Below are 20,147 nucleotides of genomic sequence, written 5' to 3'. Positions count from 1 at the left end.
CATGAGGAATCACAAAGAAGTTTTCATTTTCTGCAATGGAAAGGTACTCCAACCAGTTACTTTTATCAGAAAGTAATGCTGTGATGTAACTGATTACTTTTTAAAGACAGTAATTTTGTGATGTAATTAGTTACTTTAAAAAGTAACATCCCCCAACACTGCTGGCCTGTGTGCATGGAGTTTTCATCCAGGTACTCAGATTTTCTCCTACGGTCCAAAGACATGCAGATTAGGTTAATTGCTAAACCCAAATTGCCCATAGTATGTGTGTGGCCCTGCAATGAATTGGCACAATGTCCAGGTTGTACTCCACGCCTTGTGCCCAAAGTCTCCTGAGATATCCTTCAGCCCCCCATAACCCTATAGAGCAGGGGTCTTCAACTCCAGTCCTGAAGGGCCAGTGACCAGCACAGTTTGTAATTCACCCACACACCCACTGAACCTAGTATTTAACAGATTAGTTGAATCAGCTGTGTGAGAAGAAGAATCACGAACTGTGTGGGACACTAGCCCTTCAGGACTGGAGTTTAGGACCCCTGCTGTAAATGAGAAGCGATGTAGAAAATTAATGAATGACTGAATGAATTAATATGATGCTGAGAGAGGGACAAAACCCTTAGAGGAATATTTTCCCCTTCCTCCCTCCTTTAACCCTTCCCCATTTTTTCTGCTCTTTAACTGATGCTGCCGCGCAAAACGTGATTTTTAAACCATTTTGATTCATTTTTAAACACGACATTTGTAACACTAATAAAGTAATGTTATTGGCATTGGTAAATATAATTGAATTACATGCATTTAAAATGTAATGCGTTACATTACTGCGTTTTCAGGAAAATTAATTAGATTATAGTAACACACAGTAACGCGTTATAACCAACTTTGTCTTCGGGGCAGCACTTTGCCAGTGTCCAGGTTCGATTCCCACCCACCTCGGCCTGTGCGTATGAAGCTTGTTGCTTCATGTTGAATGTTCTCCGGGTTCTCCGGTTTTCTCCCACAGTCTAAAAACATGCAGATTAGGGTAATTAGCGTTCCCAAATTGCCTGAAGTGTGTGAATGTGTGTATGAAAAAGTCTGTACACGTGGTATAACCGGTATATCGAGTGAGTGATATCTTGCCTTTTTTTTTGTAAAAGGGTCTGAACTGCACAAGTTTAATTATACTCCTGATGCATACTCCAGTCCAGGCGTTGGCGTTAACGCACTATTACTGTTATGGTTACTGAACCCAGAAAAACATCAAGAAGAAGAACGTGATCCAAACGCAAGGCGTCTTTCGGTCATGTGATCAACAAAGCCCGCCCACGCGCTGGGCAAAATGGCGGCCGCCGTGCACGGACTGAACGCGCCGCGAATAAACTTAAAAGAAGAGGAAGAAGAATGCGAACTAAATGCGCAAGCAATACAGTTAAAGGAAGAACATTTTAATGATGAAATAAATGCGCTGTCAGTCAACTTAAAAGACGAGGAATATGATGAACTCGCTGCGCCGCTGATAAACCTGAAAGATGGTGCAGAAGAAGAAGAGGAGGAGGAGGATGAACTAAACGCTTCGCGAGGCAACTTAAAACTAAACGCGTCTGTCAGACTGTTGGAACATATTGAGCCGTTAGTGAGTGCAAGGAAGCGAAAACGATCGGTTCCTACGAAAGAACGAGAAGTGATGAAACAAAAACGACACGACGGCAGTGGGAAAGAGCCGATTATAGCGTGTAACCACGTAGGAGAGAAGTTCTGCAGAGCTTCCAGTCTGTCAAAAGGTAAACACGCGCATGCGCATGATCCTCGGATTGGGGGGGGGGGGGGGGGGGACTATAGGCAAGCTTTAAATGTAATGTTTTTGACTACATGAAGAGAAATCCGTGCATGCTGCAGTGTACCCGTGGTGGTGTGAGTGGTGTGATGGCTTGCTTGGTGGTGTCAAAAAGTTTCGCCGTACCTCCTCCATCAGACGCCTTAAAACCCGGGTCGTAAAAAAGGGTTGTATACCCATACGCCTGAGGAATGATCCTCGACACGAAGGGCAAGACGTAGACGGCACGCTGATGGAGTTCTTGGCAGTGTTCGAGGTGATGTTCTTTATTGCACGTGTTCAAATCACACTTGAGGATTGCCTGACTGTTCTGTATGACACACCGACAACAGCGGCAGTGTTGTGGATTGCTCTCTGACGATTATCATGCACAAGTTTACGAATACTTCTGACATTTCTGGCGGTTGAGCATGTTCAAGATTCTTCTCTTCAGGGACGTTCTTACGCTCTTGAAACCACTGTGTCTGCCACACAAGACACCTTGACTGACCCATTGCAGCATCGCAATAAACGTCATCCAACTTCGCCAAATCATGTCAAACGTCTCTATGGTAGATTTTCCCCGTTTCATGCAGAATTTTATGTTCGCTCTTCGTTTTAACTTGTTGTCCATGATGAATGGTCAGAATAGCACCAGTTACACGGCTCCTGTTGTACACAGGATAATGTCTTTTGGCACACTGACTTATGAGACTCCCCAGTGAAAACTACCTAAAGTCAGTTGTTGCTTCTGTATCAAAATCGACCACATTCCAGTTTAGTGTTCCTAGCGGAAACCATGCTGAGCTATATTCAAAATGGGCGGCGATAGAGTTATGAGTTGGAGCCTGTGTTCCGCTTCACGGTATGGTTTCGGAGTACACTTGACCCTAAAGTCTGGTCCATTTTGATCAGGAAGAACACAATCATTCCGTGCCCAAGTCTGCTCTGGGTGTTTTTTTTTTTATTTTTTTTTTTATTTATCGTTTTACAATGTAACAATCAGCACAATTGACAAAAGAAATATTCAGCATTAAATAGCATCAGAGTATACAAATATAAAAACATATACATCATCAGATCCAAATTATACTGCTAAATTAAAACAAAAATCAAATAGCAGCCCATGAATGGTCATCGTGATAACAATGGGTACAAGTATATCTAGGTACAAGTCAAAGGGTTTATAAAGGATCCAAAAAAAATATTCCAGGTCTCTAAGAAGATGTATGTTTTGTTTTTTAAACTGTATGTTAAATATTCCAAATGCAGTGTGTCATTTATGACGTTTTTAAATAATTCAAAAGTTGGAGGGTGTTCCTGTTTCCAGTTTAACAGAATACATTTCTTAGATACATAAGAAATCAGACCTACCCTTTTGATAAATAAAGGATTTGATACTTCATTCAAGTCCACCCCAAAAAGATATATTAAAGGAGCCTTGTGATACTTCTTTCCCAGAACCATCACTGAAAACTCATGTACTGTATCCCAAAACTCTCTCAGTTTTTCACAATGCCAAAAAATATGCATAATGGTGCCCTTATGTTTCTTACATCTATTGCATAAAGACGATGCACCAGGATATATCTTACTGAGGCGAACCGGCGTCAAGTATATTCTTTGTATAAATTTATAGTTTTGTTCAATTATTTTGTTACTAGAAAATGAGAAAAAGACACTTCTGCGTACAACATCCCACTGATCATCATCAAAATTACAACCAAGATCTTTTTGCCATACATTTTTTAATGAGGTTAAAGATTGATCCGTTTGATCTCTTAGAACTACATATATTTCAGATATCTTTCCCTTCAACCCTACAGTATTCTCTAAAATTTTTTCTAATTTAGATAAATTCAGTGTGATATGACCCTTTGCAAGTAAATCATTTATCAGGTGTCTGAGTTGTAAGTACTTGTAAAAATCTTTATTGTCAATATCAAATTCACTTTTTAGTTCAGAAAAAGATTTAAGTGTGCCCTCTTTAAGGACTTGCTTAAAGGAGGTAATGCCTTGATCCTTCCAGTTAATAAATAATGTCCTCCCTATAGAGGGTGGTAAATGTGGATTATAGGACAAAGGCGACAAGATAGAAATTTTTGTATGCCATCTGCAAAATCTCTTAATATCCTGCCAGGTTTTCAGTATATTATAAATCACAAATGTCTTTACGCAGTTATTTACCTGTTTTATATTATTAATATAAGGTAGTGATGGTAATGATACTGGATAAATGGCTTGTTTCTCAATATCAGTCCAACGTGCATTTTCTCGAGGGTGTACCCAACTTATAATATTTTTTGTTTGTGCTGCCCAATAATATAGTTGAAAATCTGGAAGCCCTAAACCTCCATTTTCTTTTGATTTGCATAAAGTTTTAAGAGCAATCCTTGGTGGATGGTTATTCCAAATAAAAGTGCTAATTTGCTTATTTAAGGTTTTGAAAAATGATTTATTTAAATAGCATGTTAGAGACTGAAATAAGTAATTATAACGTGGCAGTACATTCATTTTAATCACATTGATTCTACCCAGAAGAGATAAAGGCAATAAAGACCAATATTCTAAATCATCCTTTATTTTTTTATTTAACGGAAGATAATTATGGCTAAACAGATCCTCAAGATTAGGAGATATCACCACTCCCAGATATTTAAAACCCGTCTGATTCCAAATGAAGGGGGACATATTGTGAAAATTTTCAGTAATTGGGGAGGATAATAAACAGGCATTAGACTTAGCCAAATTAATTTTGTAGCCTGATATCTTGCCAAATTCATTAATAATACTAAGTGTTGAAGGGATAGATTGGTCAGGATTAGTTAAATATAATAAAATATAATCTGCATACAGAGATATCTTATGAACAGTATTTGTAATATAGACCCCTGAGACATCGTCCCTACACCGTATAATTTCAGCGAGTGGTACAATTGCTAGATTAAATAGTAACGGGGAAAGAGGACAGCCTTGTCGACAGCCTCTTCTTAATACTATTTCTTGAGACATAAAGTTATTAGTACAGATTTTTGCTAAGGGATTACTATATAAGCTTTGGATCAGCGATATAAATTTATCACTCATATCGAATTTTTTTAGTGCCGCAAATAAAAATTTCCATTCTATTCTATCAAATGCCTTTTCGGCGTCAAGGGATACTATTAATGTTTGTAAGTTATTCAGTTTCGAATGATTGATTATATTCAAGAGCCTACGAATATTATCTGAGCCATATCTAGCTTTAACAAAACCCGTCTGATCTGGGTGAATTAAACCGGGGAGAATTTTTTCCAGCCTACTGGCAAGAAGCTTAGAAATAATTTTAAGATCAACTGGAAGTAACGAAATTGGGCGATATGACATGCATTCTGTTGCATCTTTATCCTTTTTATGAATTAGAGTTATAATAGCAGTCTTCATTGTTACAGGGAGATTCCCCTTCTCAAAGAAGTCATTTACCATTGGCATAAAAAGTGGTTCGATTTGAGGCCAAAATGCTTTATAAAATTCAGAAGGGAATCCGTCTAATCCAGGGGTTTTCCCTGACGCCAAGGATCTGATAGCTTCTTGTACTTCTAATGAAGTAGGCAATGCATCCAAATATGCCCTCCCCTCCTCCCCCAATGATGGTAAAGTTATGGAGTCCAAAAATGTTTGTATATTTGAATCAGAGGGATTCTCAGAATTATAGAGCTCATTATAAAATTCAGCGAATGCTTGATTAATCAATTTTGTATCATATGTCAACTGACCCTTAGAGTTACGAATTGCTTTAATTGTATGTTCCGCACGTTCCTTCTTCAACTGATAAGCTAATAATCTACTAGGTTTATTCCCAAATTCAAAATACTTCTGCTTCGTAAAAGACAGCAATTTCTTAGTTTGTTCAGTCTGTATAATATTTAATTGGTTTCTAATATCCTGTAATTTTTTAAGATTATCTTCTGAAGGACGCTGTTTATGGAGATGTTCAAGTTTGGAGAGTTCTGACATTAGCCCCATCATGCGCTGCTTTGTTGCCCTTTTTCTGGCAGAAGTATAGGATATTAGGTTCCCTCTGATAACTGCCTTTGCAGCATCCCACATAACAGCTGGTGAAACGTCCGAGGCCGCATTGTCAGTCATATAATATTTGGACCATTCTTTAATATTGTTACGTGCATCATTATTATTAAGTAATGATGAATTAAACCTCCAGTGTTTATGTTGAGGTGAGCCTTGACCTATGGAGAGATTAAGATAAACTGGTGCATGATCTGATATAAGTATTGATCCAATAGTACATGCATTTACCAAGAAAATATATTCTTGAGGAAAAAGAAACATATCTATGCGGGAATATGTATTATGTCTTGTTGAGTAAAATGTATAATCTCTAGTCCCAGAATTTAATTCTCTCCATATATCAACTAAGCCTACTTCACTGGAGGCTAATTTAAGGGCTTTAGAAGAGTTATGGTTACACATTGAGAATATAGACCTATCCAAATTTGCATCCAAGCAACAATTAAAGTCCCCTGCCAAAAGCCCTAAAGAAGTACAGTATTGATTGAATAAAGAAACAATATTGCTCATAAATTTGGGGGTATCTATATTGGGAGCATAGACATTCATCAGAGTAATTTCTTGATCATATAAAGTGCCTTTAATTAATATAAATCTTCCCTCTGTGTCGCTCTGTTGTTCTCTAAATAAAAAAGGAAAATTTTTATGTATAAGTATAACTGTTCCTCTTTTTTGAGTTGTATAACTTGAAAAAAATACTTGGCCCACCCAATCTCTCTTAAGTTTTTGATGTTCTATTTCAGACAGGTGGGTTTCCTGCAAGAAGGCAATATTAACTTTTTCTTTTTTAAGGAAAGTGAGCACTCGTTTGCGCTTAATGGGGTGACCCAACCCTCTGACATTCCATGTTATCACTTTACAGATATTTTCCATTTAACAGTAGTACATAGGTTACCCTGACCATCTATTTGTATACTCGCAAATAAAAGATTAAATACAATGTGCTAAATTTGTTCAAACTGTGAGAACTGCAAACTAGTTCCCCACACCCATCCTCCCCCCATCCCTTTTGGCACGAGCCCTGTCCCCAAACGACAGGGCAGGTCCATAACCGAACTAACTCTGGACATATAATAACCAGTGTGATAGCGCTCAACTTCCCAGCACACAAGTTTACAGAAAATAAAAATAAAAAATAAATAAAAATTGTCATCTCAAAGACTAACAATGCTAGGACATTCAAAGAACATAATACTTATTAAACAAATATATTTCCTCACAAAACCAAATTATAATTTACATATTTTTCTAACAGTCTTTGTCAGTCTTAACAAGACATTTATACCCCAACTAACTTATTCATTTTAATCCGATCCATATAACGTTACGATTACTCACATGGATACCCTAGCCAACCCCGCGATAAAACTCCTCAGCTTCTTTAGGAGATGAGAACAGATAAATCTTTTTGTCGTGAAGAATTCGCAGTTTGCAGGGCTGGATAAGAAATCCACGATACATCCCTTTATCAGCAAACAGTTTTCTGACGTTGTTAAATTCCCGGCGTTGTCGCATTGTATCGACTGAGAAATCCTCGGAGAAGTACAGCCTGTTTCCATCGTAGATGATTTCTTTGCGTCTTGTTGAGCGAAATACCAGCTCCTTTTCTTGAAATTTAAGGAAGCGGATGAGAACGGCCCTGTGTTGATTGGGTTTGGCTGAAGCTAGAGTCCTATGAACCCGCTCCAGAGAGAATGGTGTGTCAAGTGTCATGCCCAACCATTGAGGCAGCATGTCTTTGATAAAGTCCATAAGCGGTTTTGAGCCTTCTGCGCCCTCGCGAAGACCGAACAGTCGGAGATTCTTTCTCCTGCTGCGGTTTTCTAAATCTTCCACCTTTGCCTCCAGGAGATTCAGGCGTTTAGAAGCCGAGCTGATGAAAGAGTCGGTTGTATCCAGTCGGCTTTCTGCCGCCACAATGCGGTCTTCCGCGTCGTCGATTCTTTTTTCGTTGGCCGTTACCGCTTTCCCAATTTCTGTCAGGTTGTTCTCTAATGTCTTGACCGACGATGATACTTCAGTTAATCGTTTTTCAATACCGTCCAATTTAGTTCCAAGCTCCGTTCTCAGTGATTTCAATTCAGCTAACACTTCTGACGTATCCGCCATGACAGCTGGGTCAGGAACGGCTTGAACTTTCTGTTTTTCCACGCCTGCTTTACGAGCTCTAGTAAAAATGTCACACTGTTTTGGGGTAGGATGTTTGGACATACTCAAATTATTAATTTAGATCGGAGTTAATTAACTTTACAGGAGTATTATAACTTTTTTTGTGTGCGGGTTGTCGGAGCCAAACAATCAACCAGCCATCCTCGCCAGAGCCACGTGACCCCCTGCTCTGGGTGTTTTCACGATTGTTTCCCTTTTCCCACTTTCCCAGCGTTCACATTATTTATTTATATTTTGTGCATTGTACTCCAGTACGCTTGCGTAATGACACCCTCCGATACAGCAGGTGGCAGTATGCAGCTACTTGGTTTGTGAGCCAGCATTAAACACGAGAAGATGACAACAAGGAGGTTAACTTTTGCGTTACACTTAATATTGTTAATATTTTATTTAGTGGATGAATGTCAATGTCACACGACTCTGGAACGGTTTGAACACGGTTTTGTGTTCTCACTGATCAAAATAAAACAGACTTTGGGGTCACATGTTTTCAGAAAACAATCCCGAAAGTTGATATAGAAATGCTTTAAAACGTGTCCTCGAGAACGATTCACATGCTTTCTCTGGTGTTACGTTGGCTACTACTCTGTTGCTTTTCAGTCTTTGCTGTCTTTGGTATGCTCATTGATATGTTCATGTCTTTCTCTCTCACACACCCACACTAACACTTCTGCATGCATAAATAAAACAAAACCATCCTCACCTAAACGGTGACGAACAGACGCATGGACGCTTACGAATAAAAAGTGCACAGCTGAGGATTGGCGGCAAGGTAGCATTCGCTGAGATGGAGTAGGACGATTTCTCCAGCTACTCGTCTGCTCCAGATTCAGCCTCTATTGGGGACGAAGCAGATTTTCTTAAAGGGATTAGATCTTGGCCGGGACGTGTAAGTATATGTTTGTGAAATATGGTTTGTTTTTGAGATAGATAATGAAACGTGAAATCTATTTGTTAATAAATGAGTATGTTTTTGTACCAACTTTTTCATTTTCCGTTCTAGTATTGCTTCCCCTAGTCTCACACTACTGTAGTTTAATGGTAAACCTCACATCTTTACTTTATCTGCAATCATGAAATTAACCTGAGTGCATGATGATCTTTTTAGTCTTTTTTTAATCACTTTTTTGTTCGGGGAAAAAAAAGAACTTACTTAATGTTTTACTTATGTTCTTTGTTGTAGTGTTGAAGATGTTTGCGGGACATTGGAGACACTCAGAGCCTCCATGCACATTAAGTCACTTTGGCGGGTGGGAAACAGACAAGGATCCAGACAGTTTGCCTCATTCCCGCAACCCCCCACCACCACCACCATTTCCTGCCCAACGGAAAGGCAGGTCTCCAATCACCTCTATCAACTTTAGCCAAAAAAAACACGCCCTCTGGCCTTTTTAAAATGTATTCTGATGATTCCGCAATCGAAACGTTGTGCAACACTGATAAAAACGCAGCAAGAAATATTGCTTCGGGGAGAAAGTGGACTGAAGTCACACAGGAAGAGCTATACTAATACCTTGGCCTCTCACTCTGCATGCGCGTAAAGCTGCCAAAGCTCAGAGATCACCGCCGTGGCAATTCCATCTTCCACGTTTCCTACCCTCAAAAGAACATGTTCGGAGACTGCTTCCTCAACATCACATGGAATATGCACTTGAGTGACCTTGAGGAAGATGCCGCCAACGACAGGAAAAAGGCACAACACGCTGCACAGGATACTTCCTCTGTATGACTGTTTGCTTGTAGCCTGCAATGCTGTGTACCACCCAGACAAAATCCTTTGTGTTGTTGAGCGGGATATCAGGAATAAGCCTACAAAGTGGGGAATTAAGCTTTGTGTGTTGTCTGATATTACTGGCTATACTGTAGATTTTAGCACTTTCTTGTTGGTGCATAAAAATCAAAATCAAAAACACCCTGGCAGTGCGGGAAGTGCTCTCCATTTAAGTGTGAGGCGCGGCAAGTGACCCTGTGCGTCATAGTGGACCGGAACTGTCACACGTACTTTCACAGCTAGGGTTACCTTTGTCCATGTGTTGTGTCTTCCTCTTAATTTAACCTTTAATTAATAATATTTTGACATATTTTAATTTCAGCATTTCATTTTGCAGTTGGTTTGTTTTGTGTTTGTTTGTTCATTGGCGAACGTGCCTAACACCCTGTTTATAAAAATGTCTATATCTTAAAAACTAATGGACGACCTAATGGACAACAAAACAGACTAATGGACGAAATAAATTTTATTTTGTTTTAAAGTATGTTCTGCAAGTGTTTTTACATTGATATGTGTAAAGTTGCCATCTGTGTCTTCTCTATATTTAGAACAAAACTTTTAAAGGGGGAAAAATGACGATTTTCATTATATTTCCTTGTTTATTGCACTTTTTTAAGCAATTTTCTGGTTACTAAGCATTCGTTACAAATAATCTATCCATGAAGTTTGTAAAGATTGAATAAATATATAGCATATGAAAATGCTCCAGAAACTGACACCACAGCATGTAAAAATACTAAGATGCACTCTGGAGGAATTTCTTCTTTGGCAGGCCTCTGTACACCTTCACCACATCAGATAACTAACGCCTCCAATCCTGATGGTTCTGTGTAATCTGTTACATTAGATCTCTGGATATTCCATCCACATTGTGGACTTGGGTGTATCTGGTAATCTCATGCGTTTAGTCACTAAGTTCACAAAGTCAGAGTACAAACCAGACTTTTAAAATAAATGTACGACTGAAATAGTACTAAATCACACTTCTCAAAGTCAGACTAGCACTCTTGGATAATGCGGGTGGGAGTCGGGCTACTCTTGTATTTATAACTCAGACACAGAAATCAGCCTACACACTCTGCGCATCCTGTACCGTTCCCAACCCGAGCTTTAACCTGGAAGTCGAACACAATGTTTAACAGCTGAAGAAACCACTAACCAAACCACGGTATCGTCTGCCTTCGGATAACACCGTAAACACAAGGGATCTCGTTTGTACAAAAAATAAAGCGTATAGCATGTACAAAATGTACAAGGCTGTAATGTTATTCATGTTTTCACCTCTCAACATGCTACTGGTGTGCTACTTACTAACTTGATTGTCGACTTTTGATTGGTGACTTCACAGGTCAACTGCAAATGCAATTTTAAGGAGCTGAAAGGAGGTATATCGCCACCTACAGTATAATGGTGGAATAGGGCTTGTATAATCGGACAAGAGCAGTAGATCTATTAAATGGCGTTGTCAAGCTATAGCTGTAGCTTGAAGTAACTGTTACAACAGAACAGAAACATAGCAACTTCACACAAAAAAATAAGTTATAAAACAATCACACATCAATATACAATATCTGAGTATAAAAACTGAACTGTTATAATCCTTTATATAAAAAATGGGAAAATTTTATTAAGTATGATTATATAATGATATTAATAAAAATAATAAATAAATAAACTTTAAATTGACAAACATTTTTAAAGAATTACTATTAGGAAGTCTCCAACATTTAGATTTATTGTAATTCTAAAATAAAAAGGACATTTCCCATTCCAAACTCACATGCATGAGTGTTCACAATGAAGATAAACTAATTTTACTGTAGCATTTAAAGTAAACAATGGATAATATCATGTATAAATATCTCTGAAATGAAAAGCAATGAAGGATACATCCGAGTCCGAAGGATTGACCGCAAGATCATAAGAGCTTTACACAGTGATGATCACGTAACACAATCTAAAGTCTTGGAAAAGGCATGCAAAAGTTATAGAAATTTGTTTATTAAAAAGTTCATGAACCCTGAAACCCTGAACCATGCCACACAGCATTATTCCAGCCAATCAGCAGCGGGCGTGTGTATACACACTGGCAGTTTCTATAAACGTCAGACAGTAATTGTAGTTGTGAGTGTCGCTACCTTGGCAATGTCTATGAATTTTGGGGGCGGTGCTTTTGAAAACAAACAGTGGATTTGATTGGCTGTTTAGTTCAGATACAACGAATATTATTTTGTCAATTCCAGATATTTAAATTTAAACAACCTTAATGTGCAGTATTTGTAAAAGTCTTGTGCAATGCACGTTGTATTTCGTGTCATTTTTAGTAACATTTTCTCAACAATGAAAAGACTTGTTCTTTTTTTTCCTCCACACAGACGATCTGTTGCAGAATTTCAGCCTTTTCTACGAGACGGCAAACAAAGAAAAACAAGACGAAGGCATTCTTAGGCTGGTGAATCTCTCTCTTCCAAAAAGAATACGTGTCAGTCCTAACGCGGCGAAAAGGCCAAGGAACCTCTCCATTACGTACTTTCTATTACGTAAAGGCTCCATGGAAAGGGTTCCTGTCTGCAAAGCAACTTTCATCAGCGTTTTGGGTAAAAACAAAAAAAAAAATTCTTTATTATCTTTTTTTTCAGCTTTTCATGTATTTGTTGTTCTTACGATTAAAAGTGAGCGAACACTAATTTTGGCAAATATCAGAATTTTGAAGACTAAGATAAAATCCCTTTTTCATAATGATTTTTATTCCATTTGACAGGTATCTCTAAAGACAGAGTGGCAAGGGTTTGTCAGTACTTCGCAGCACATTGCGCGCCTAGACCAGAGCTCCGCGGAGGACCCAGAAACGTCGAGCAGAACAAAGCCAAGCGCGACAGCATCCGCCAACACATCTCACAGTTTCAGTGTCAGGCCTCTCACTACGGTCGGAAGGACAGCCCGGGATGTAAATATTTGCCGAGTGATTTGACCGTTGCAAAAATGTATTCGCTTTTTAAAGAGCAGCACCACTGCCAGATTTCATACAGCCTGTATTACTCAGTATTCAAGTCTGATTTCAACCTGGGATTCGGGCATCCTGCTGATGTGTGTTAAATTAACGATGAAAAAAAAAAAAAACAGCAGCAATCAGATGATGTGAAAAAAAAATGGAAGCGGCCTATTTCATACTACACAGAATGAAAAGCTAGGAGCTTCGACGATGTGCTCGATCTGGCTCCTCCCACCAGATGTGTTTTGAAAAAAAAGGATGAGACTTGGGATTATCTGAACTTCCAGTGAGAGAAAGATACTAAGACAGATCTATAAGTATGTGCATGGGAAGTCATTTCAGTCAAAACTGCAGAATGACTTTATCTCATTTTGCGGCGAAACCCCTCATGTATATAATAATGTTTTATAAATGTTATTATCTGAGGTAAAAGTGATTAAATGTTCAATGTTCAGGGTATTATGAGCACTTTTTAGACCTTCAGACATCGGTTAATATACACAGTACATTTACACAAATGAAATACACAAGTGTAATTCTGTTTACTTTTAACTATGTGTATTATTTCACTGTTGGATTATAAGTCTCACTGATATGGGAGGCACATCTGCCAACTAAAAAAGTCCACAGATTTTAAACCTCTGATGAAAGATGACGAGATGGCCACCATGCACTCCAAAGGATCGACTGTAGACAAGTGTGTTATAATGTAGTCGGTAAAACCCGAACACGACATTACTGTGCTCAAAATACTCATTCAAGTATCACACACTATGATTCCACTGCTATGTCAGGGTCACTGTTGTACTTAGTGTGATGTAAATATCTTCGGTGGATGGAGTAGAAGTGATTGACACACTGTGAATACAAGATGATGTGTAAAATAAAGCTATATGAGGGTTTACACAATAAAATTTTTATTTAATAAGTTTAGTTACAGTTAGTGATTTGTACTGCGTCATAGTTCTTTGATCAAAACCTCAGGTTATCATTGGTTTCCTCCCAACTTTCAAAAAACAATATTTGCCTATTGAATGAGCTTGTAAATGAGTGTGTGCACCACGCATGATGCCCTGACAAGAAGTTAAATTAAAGGAATATACACTGATCGGCCATAACATTAAAACCACATTGTTTATTTTTGGTGGTGTCTGGCACCAGGAGGCCACCGTGGATTGAGATTGTGTGTCCCGCGCATTCCTGTGGATGCTTGATTGGATTGGCATCTGTGGAATTTGGGCGCTGGGTCAACAACCATAAATTCCACACCCTGTAAGTGGCAGGGTGTGGATAACTTTCTGTCGTGGCCAGCGATGACTTTTCTGTAGAATTTAGCCTGGTGGGCTGGGCTTTGGTCCCTAGGGACGTAGATAGGCTCTGGGACACCAGGTGGTGGTAGGTTTCTTGCCTGCCATGCGGAAGGCCCGATTTTATTCCCACCCAGTGTCTAAACCCCAGTCACTGGATGCAGTGCCGGTCATCAGAAAGGCCGATCGCACCAGGCCAGTCTTGCCCCCGTTCTCTGTGCTAAGCAGCCATGTATGTGTAATCCAGAATGAGCAGAATAAGGTTTGACGTTGTTCAGCTGAAAAAAAGAACAGTAAGCTGTGGCTGTAAAACAGCTTTTTTTTTGATGGCAGCATGGAAATTAATATTGTTTTCTGCATTAATGGTGCATTCACAGATATGCAGTTTACCCATGTCATGAGCTTTGGCATTGGCACACCCCGATACCATGACTGATGCTGTTAACAGTTTGTATGGTCTTTTTTCTCTTTCACAAATAGAACATGACAGCTGTTGTTTCCAAAAACTATTTAAAATGTTGACGTATTCAGAAGTGGTATTGGGCCGTTATCCTGAAAGTACTGGATAATTTGCTGGTGCTTCTGTTGGCAAATCCGTCAGCTTACCCCATTCTTGCTCTAGAAGGACTGTGCCTTTCTCTGAAACTCCTCGTCATCCCAACTTTTTCGGAGAATGTTGCAGCTACCAGATTTGAAATGAGTCCATATTTAACAAACAATTCAATTTATGTAAAACTCAAATAATGAGTTGTTGTAGAGTTTTTCAATATAGTACATGGTGAAGAGACTTTACAGATGACTCATATTTATTTCTATTGACAATTTCCCTAATATCCTTTTTTTACTGGGGTTGTACTTAAATAAACATGTAGTATATGCATATATTACATGTATATACTTTATACTTAATTTTAATTATATCTTTACTTTTCATGTATTGGAAGTCTTAGAAAATTTTCTTTTTGTATTTTTCTGTTTGTCTGTATGTCTGTCCATTTTGTCAAGGCATCACGCAAAACAAGCTGGCCAGAATTTAATAAAACTTCGGCAGTTCTTGGGTATTTGTCTGAAGTTTAACCTTCACCATAAGTAAAATCAAAATGTTGAGTAAAAGCGATGTTATGAACAGTTCTGTGGCCAATTTGATAATTTACTTTAAAATAAGCTATTAATAAGCTACTTGCTTAATGGAGACGAACTCCTGCATCACTCCTGCATTCATAGTCGCGGGGATCTGGGGCCTATCCCAGGAGACTTAGGGCATGAAGCGGGGTACACCCTGGACAGGGTGCCAATCCATCGCAGTGTACACACACACATACACATACTTACACACCCATTCACACCCTGGAGTGTGAATGGGTGTGTAAGCAATTTGGGATTTTACTGGGATTAGTCCATAGTTTTACTGTTAAAATAACACAGCTGAAGTGGTATAAGTAAATTTTAACACACTGGAGTCGTTTTAAGACAAAACTTAATCTTTACGCGAACAGGGAGTGTATTGGCTGACGATGAAAGAACTACAACTTAGCGTAAAACAAGCTGTAAACCAGACTTTCCTACATCCCCCCTTTCACATTGATTATAATATGATAAAACAACAGTAGATTTAAAATATTGTACATTTTGTAAAAATTTCCCAATATTTTATTTCTACCAATCCAGACTATTCCAGTTGTCACACCAAACGAAATGACAGTTGAAAGAAAAATTAAGAGGATCATCTTTGTTGCAGACAGACATGTACACAGGCTTTAACCTGAAATGATAATAATAATGTAACTGATAACATTAAAGCTAACCAGATTCTTTTTTTTTTTTTTTAGCTTTAATCCTTTAACTCTTTCTACTCTTTAATCTCTTTAACCGTCAACGACAGGTACTAACGCTAGTATATAATACAGTATTGTTGGAGTGTGTGTTTATGCTAGGTGAGGTACAGTGTGAGTAGGTAGGTGGCTCCAGCTTCAGATCACGTGTGTGTGTGTGTGAGAGAGAGAGAGAGAGCGAGAAAAAGAAAAAACAGGAAGACTGGATGATGAGAGGGGCAGCAGGGTAGGTTGGTGTTAAATCTCCTCAGTCAGTCATTAAGTCTCAGTAATAACCTCTCAGGTGTGTGTGTGTGTGTGTGTGTTTGTGTGTGTTTAGTAGTAGTGCTGTAGCAGCGCCGCGCCGCTGTGTTTTTATTTCTTTCCACCGGAGTGAGGTGAGACAGTGCATTGCGTAACCACGGGATGGACGTTAGCTTTAGCGTGTAGCTCCGTAATGAGCGAGCTGAAGCGGAGGTAGCTTCACGTGCGGAGGATCCGGGGGTTTGTTTCTCGTGCTGAGTCACGTAGCGGATGTCGCTGCGGCGCTGCGCGGCTCGCTCCGGGTCTCCGGCGGTGCTGGAGCCTGTGGCGGGCAGGGAGCTGTTCGAGGCCTGCCGGAGCGGAGAGCTGGAGCGGGTCAAGAAGCTGCTCACAGCCGAGACCGTCAACAGCAGAGACACCGCGGGCCGCAAGTCCACCCCGCTGCACTTCGCCGCCGGTCAGTACAGAAAATATACAGATTTAATAGCATACAAAAAATGTGTGTGTGTGTGTGGTCGCGTGCGCTTTGGTACATCTTTATACAGCGATAAAGCCATACATTATTTATATATCTGTTTATCTATCTGTGTTTATATATGTGGCTATCTATCTATCTATGTATTTGTTTATCTGTCTCTCTGTCCATCTGTTTATATATATCTGTTTATATATGTGGCTATCTATCTATCTATGTATTTGTTTATCTGTCTCTCTGTCCATCTGTTTATATATATCTGTTTATATATGTGGCTATCTATCTATTTATCTATCTATCTATCTATCTATCTATCTATCTATCTATCTATCTATCTATTTGTTTATCTATCTGTGTTTTCGGTTGTGTGATTATGTAAGCGAGATTTACTCTACTTTATTACATTTTATTTGTATAGCGCTTTTAACAATTGTCATTGTCGCAGAGCAGCTTTACACAATCAAAAGAATTATTAAAGTTTGTATGAGATGTGAGTGTGTATGAATTAGGGCTGCAACTAACGATTATTTTTGATAATCGATTAGTTGGGCGATTATGTTTTCGATTAATCGGATAAAACCTAACCATTTCTTTAATTTGATATTTTGCTTATAACTATTTTAAAAAAACATAAATCAGGGTATTATTTATGTATAAAAAAAAAAACTTTTAAAAATGCAAAAGTCACATATAGAGTTTAATAATCTTTAATTTTGACATTTTCAACCTTAAATGAAATGTAGTATATAATACATACAGTATATATATATATATATATATATATATATATATATATATATATATATTTATTTATTTATTTTTTAAATACACTGATATATTAAGTTAATAAGATATAAACAGCTAAAATAATGTAATTTTGTATAATAAAATGATGTATGCATAAGTAAAACCACAGTAAATTACAAGTTAACTTTGTAGTGGACTATAAAAAAAAACTGTAGAAATGCAAAAAGCTAATAGTCACAAATGTACTGTTATTTGCATTCGCTGAAAACCACAACAATCACTAAATGTAATATTCTACTGTTATTCGCACCGTGTAATTTAAGATAATCTAAAATAGCGCCATTTAACTAATCACTATTTCTCATGAGGTGATTGCGCAATGTGATGCTAGTGAGTAGCCCGTGAACAGATCTAGTGCAACTGTCCCGAAGTTAGCAAACAGTTTAAACAAAAGCACTTAAACTATACAACTTTTACACGATGAAGAGATACAGTTTTTACCGACCCTGCTGACGTTTCGCCATCCGTAACACCAACATGTTTTCTTTTTAAGTGTTCGTGCATGACATGCCATGAAAGCTCGGTCTTGCATAGCGTGCAGGTTACCGTCTTCTTAGAGGCGTTTATTGTAAATTGCTATCAAACCTTGGAGGACTCGGGGCGCGCGCTTTTTCCTGCAGACGCTTCTGTAACATCCATTGCGCGAGCGGCTGTGTATCTGTGTGTATTTGTGCATCTTGTGGTCGCGCTCCTCAGTGACGTGAGCAGCCCGACTAATCGATAACGGCATTCGTTGACAACAAATTTCATTATCGATAATTTCGATTTTATCGATTAGTTGTTGCAGCCCTAGTATGAATCAAAATGATAAGATAGTCCCTGGTGAGCAAGCCGTGGGCGACAGTGGCAAGGAAAAACTCCCTGAGATGGTAATAGGAAGAAGCCTTGAGAGGAACCAGACTCAACAGGGAACCCATCCTCATTTGGATGATACGAATAGCAGGGATTGATCTGCATCATACTATGTGAGACTGGAGGTTCAGTGTAACAGGAGGTGTCTTTATACCAAAGTGCTGTTTAATTCTTGATTCTGATTGGTCAGAATCACTAATGAGCTCATTCTTATCCACAGGGGATTGATTGACATGATGATCCCTGCTCCCAAATCCAAAGATAATAAATTTCCTTAAATAAATTAGTCTAGTATTTCCATTTAACATTTGCATATCTTATTGTTTACTTTAAATCAACCATAATTACATTATACAGCCGTTTATTCCAACCGAGCAGTCTGATTCCACTGGCAGTGATGATGGACGGAACAGGGCGTTTAACTGGATGTATTACTCTGTGTCATAGTTGTTGTTCTACAAACATCATTTACAGCCTGGGTGAAAGTAGGTTGGTATGAAAAGCAGCACAGAGGACAGAGCCAAACCCTACCTGCTAAAACCCACATGTTTTGAGGAACGTAGTGGGAACATGGCTCAGTGTGACAGCCACTAAAGGTGTGAGAGAGAAAGATTTGGGAGACAGGCAGAATTTTCGCTTAGTCTGTGTTTTTCAGCAGACTTCTAAAAAACTCAAAACAATGGAAAAAAAGACCCGTTTCAGATGCACACACTTTTGTGCTGTGCTTTGCACAAAATGTTTACATTGGTCCACTTAAAAATATAATAAATATATATATTCTTTTTACAATATTCAGTTGAAGTGTATTCTGCACAAGCTTGGTTGGTCGGACAGTGTCCAAACGGATGTTCTGCGGTGCGTGACTGTACACTCGTACGTCAACTTAACATTTTGTGAAAAGGACTTTATTTGATTTAAATCTTGTGTGAACACCATATTATATACAGTACTATACCAGTAGTATACCAAAGTTAGTTTCGATTGAGTATTCTGATTGGACGTGGGGTGTTGCACAAGTGGTTATAATAGTGCATAACAGCACTGAGACTTTTAACTTTATTTATCACTCCATGTCACGGGTGTCACAATCAGAAGTTAATTACACTTACTGTCCGTCTACAGCCTGACTCTTTTATATACTAGATGTGCCCGCGGCTTCATTTGCGTGGAATTTAATTGCAGTCTCCATATTGTCAGTGCTTCATATTTTGTCTAAGTTAATGAGACATGTTTATAAATGACCTGTTATAATGGCTGGAGCTAATTTGCGCTCCGTAAACGTGTGTATGCTGTACCTGATGTGCCGCTCCCGTGTGATGTTAGGATTTGGCCGTAGAGATGTGGTGAGCTACCTGCTGCAACACGGCGCTAACGTTCACGCGCGGGATGACGGCGGCCTCATCTCGCTCCACAACGCCTGCTCGTTCGGCCACGCCGAGGTGGTCAACCTGCTGCTGGAGCACGGAGCAGACCCGAACTCCAGAGACAACTGGAACTACACGCCTCTCCACGAGGCAGCTATCAAGGGCAAGATCGACGTCTGCATCGGTAAAATCTGATTCTGGAGTCATGATTGATTCCATTTGTGCATTATGTTTAAGACCTGATTATGCAACAAAGGAATAGTATAAATAATTCACAATAAATAAAAAGGAGACAAGGGAGGCTGACAGTTCCGTTTCCCTGTCAGTTCTGACCCAAGATAGTGCTGACTGTGAACTATTATTATTGTTATTGTTATTATTTCATTCTAATGCGTTATTATTAGAGATGTCGATGTGGTGGTAAAATGTTGCACTTCCTTTAATATACTATAGATGGTGCTGTAAACTATTC

The 20,147-nt window shown here is 38.8% G+C and overlaps 2 protein-coding genes across 5 annotated transcripts in view; both read left to right on the top strand.

Annotated features, from left to right (window-relative positions):
- Window positions 1–1,308: 1,308 nt before the first annotated feature.
- Window positions 1,309–13,693, top strand: LOC128540767 (uncharacterized). 2 transcript variants are annotated; one of them, XR_008365592.1, is made up of 3 exons: window positions 1,309–1,763; window positions 8,754–8,921; window positions 9,216–10,380. XR_008365592.1 is itself a non-coding variant. In XM_053510746.1 (3 exons), the coding sequence occupies exons 1-3, from the start codon at window positions 1,322–1,324 to the stop codon at window positions 12,897–12,899; spliced, it is 999 nt and encodes a 332-aa protein (XP_053366721.1). In that variant the 5' UTR covers window positions 1,309–1,321; the 3' UTR covers window positions 12,900–13,693. The 2 variants fall into 2 exon arrangements, 1 of the variants encoding a protein (XP_053366721.1); XM_053510746.1 differs by lacking the exons at window positions 8,754–8,921; window positions 9,216–10,380 and adding exons at window positions 12,179–12,400; window positions 12,565–13,693.
- Window positions 13,694–16,175: 2,482 nt separating this feature from the next.
- The window catches only part of LOC128541156 (poly [ADP-ribose] polymerase tankyrase-2-like), a 28,533-nt gene continuing 24,561 nt past the window's right edge, over window positions 16,176–20,147 (top strand). For 2 of the 3 annotated variants that reach the window (XM_053511406.1, XM_053511405.1), the window contains exons 1-2: window positions 16,176–16,634; window positions 19,635–19,859. In XM_053511406.1, coding sequence (XP_053367381.1) covers window positions 16,448–16,634; window positions 19,635–19,859 — 412 coding nt within the window. In that variant the 5' untranslated portion in view covers window positions 16,176–16,447. The remainder of the gene's footprint in view (window positions 16,635–19,634; window positions 19,860–20,147) is intronic. The other variant, XM_053511407.1, reaches the window with a different exon arrangement.

Source organism: Clarias gariepinus, chromosome 14 (assembly GCF_024256425.1).
Source record: "Clarias gariepinus isolate MV-2021 ecotype Netherlands chromosome 14, CGAR_prim_01v2, whole genome shotgun sequence".
Taxonomy (NCBI): Eukaryota; Metazoa; Chordata; class Actinopteri; order Siluriformes; family Clariidae; genus Clarias; species Clarias gariepinus.
The sequence above is the reverse complement of the archived record's forward strand: the minus strand, read 5'-3'. Positions and strand labels throughout refer to the sequence as shown.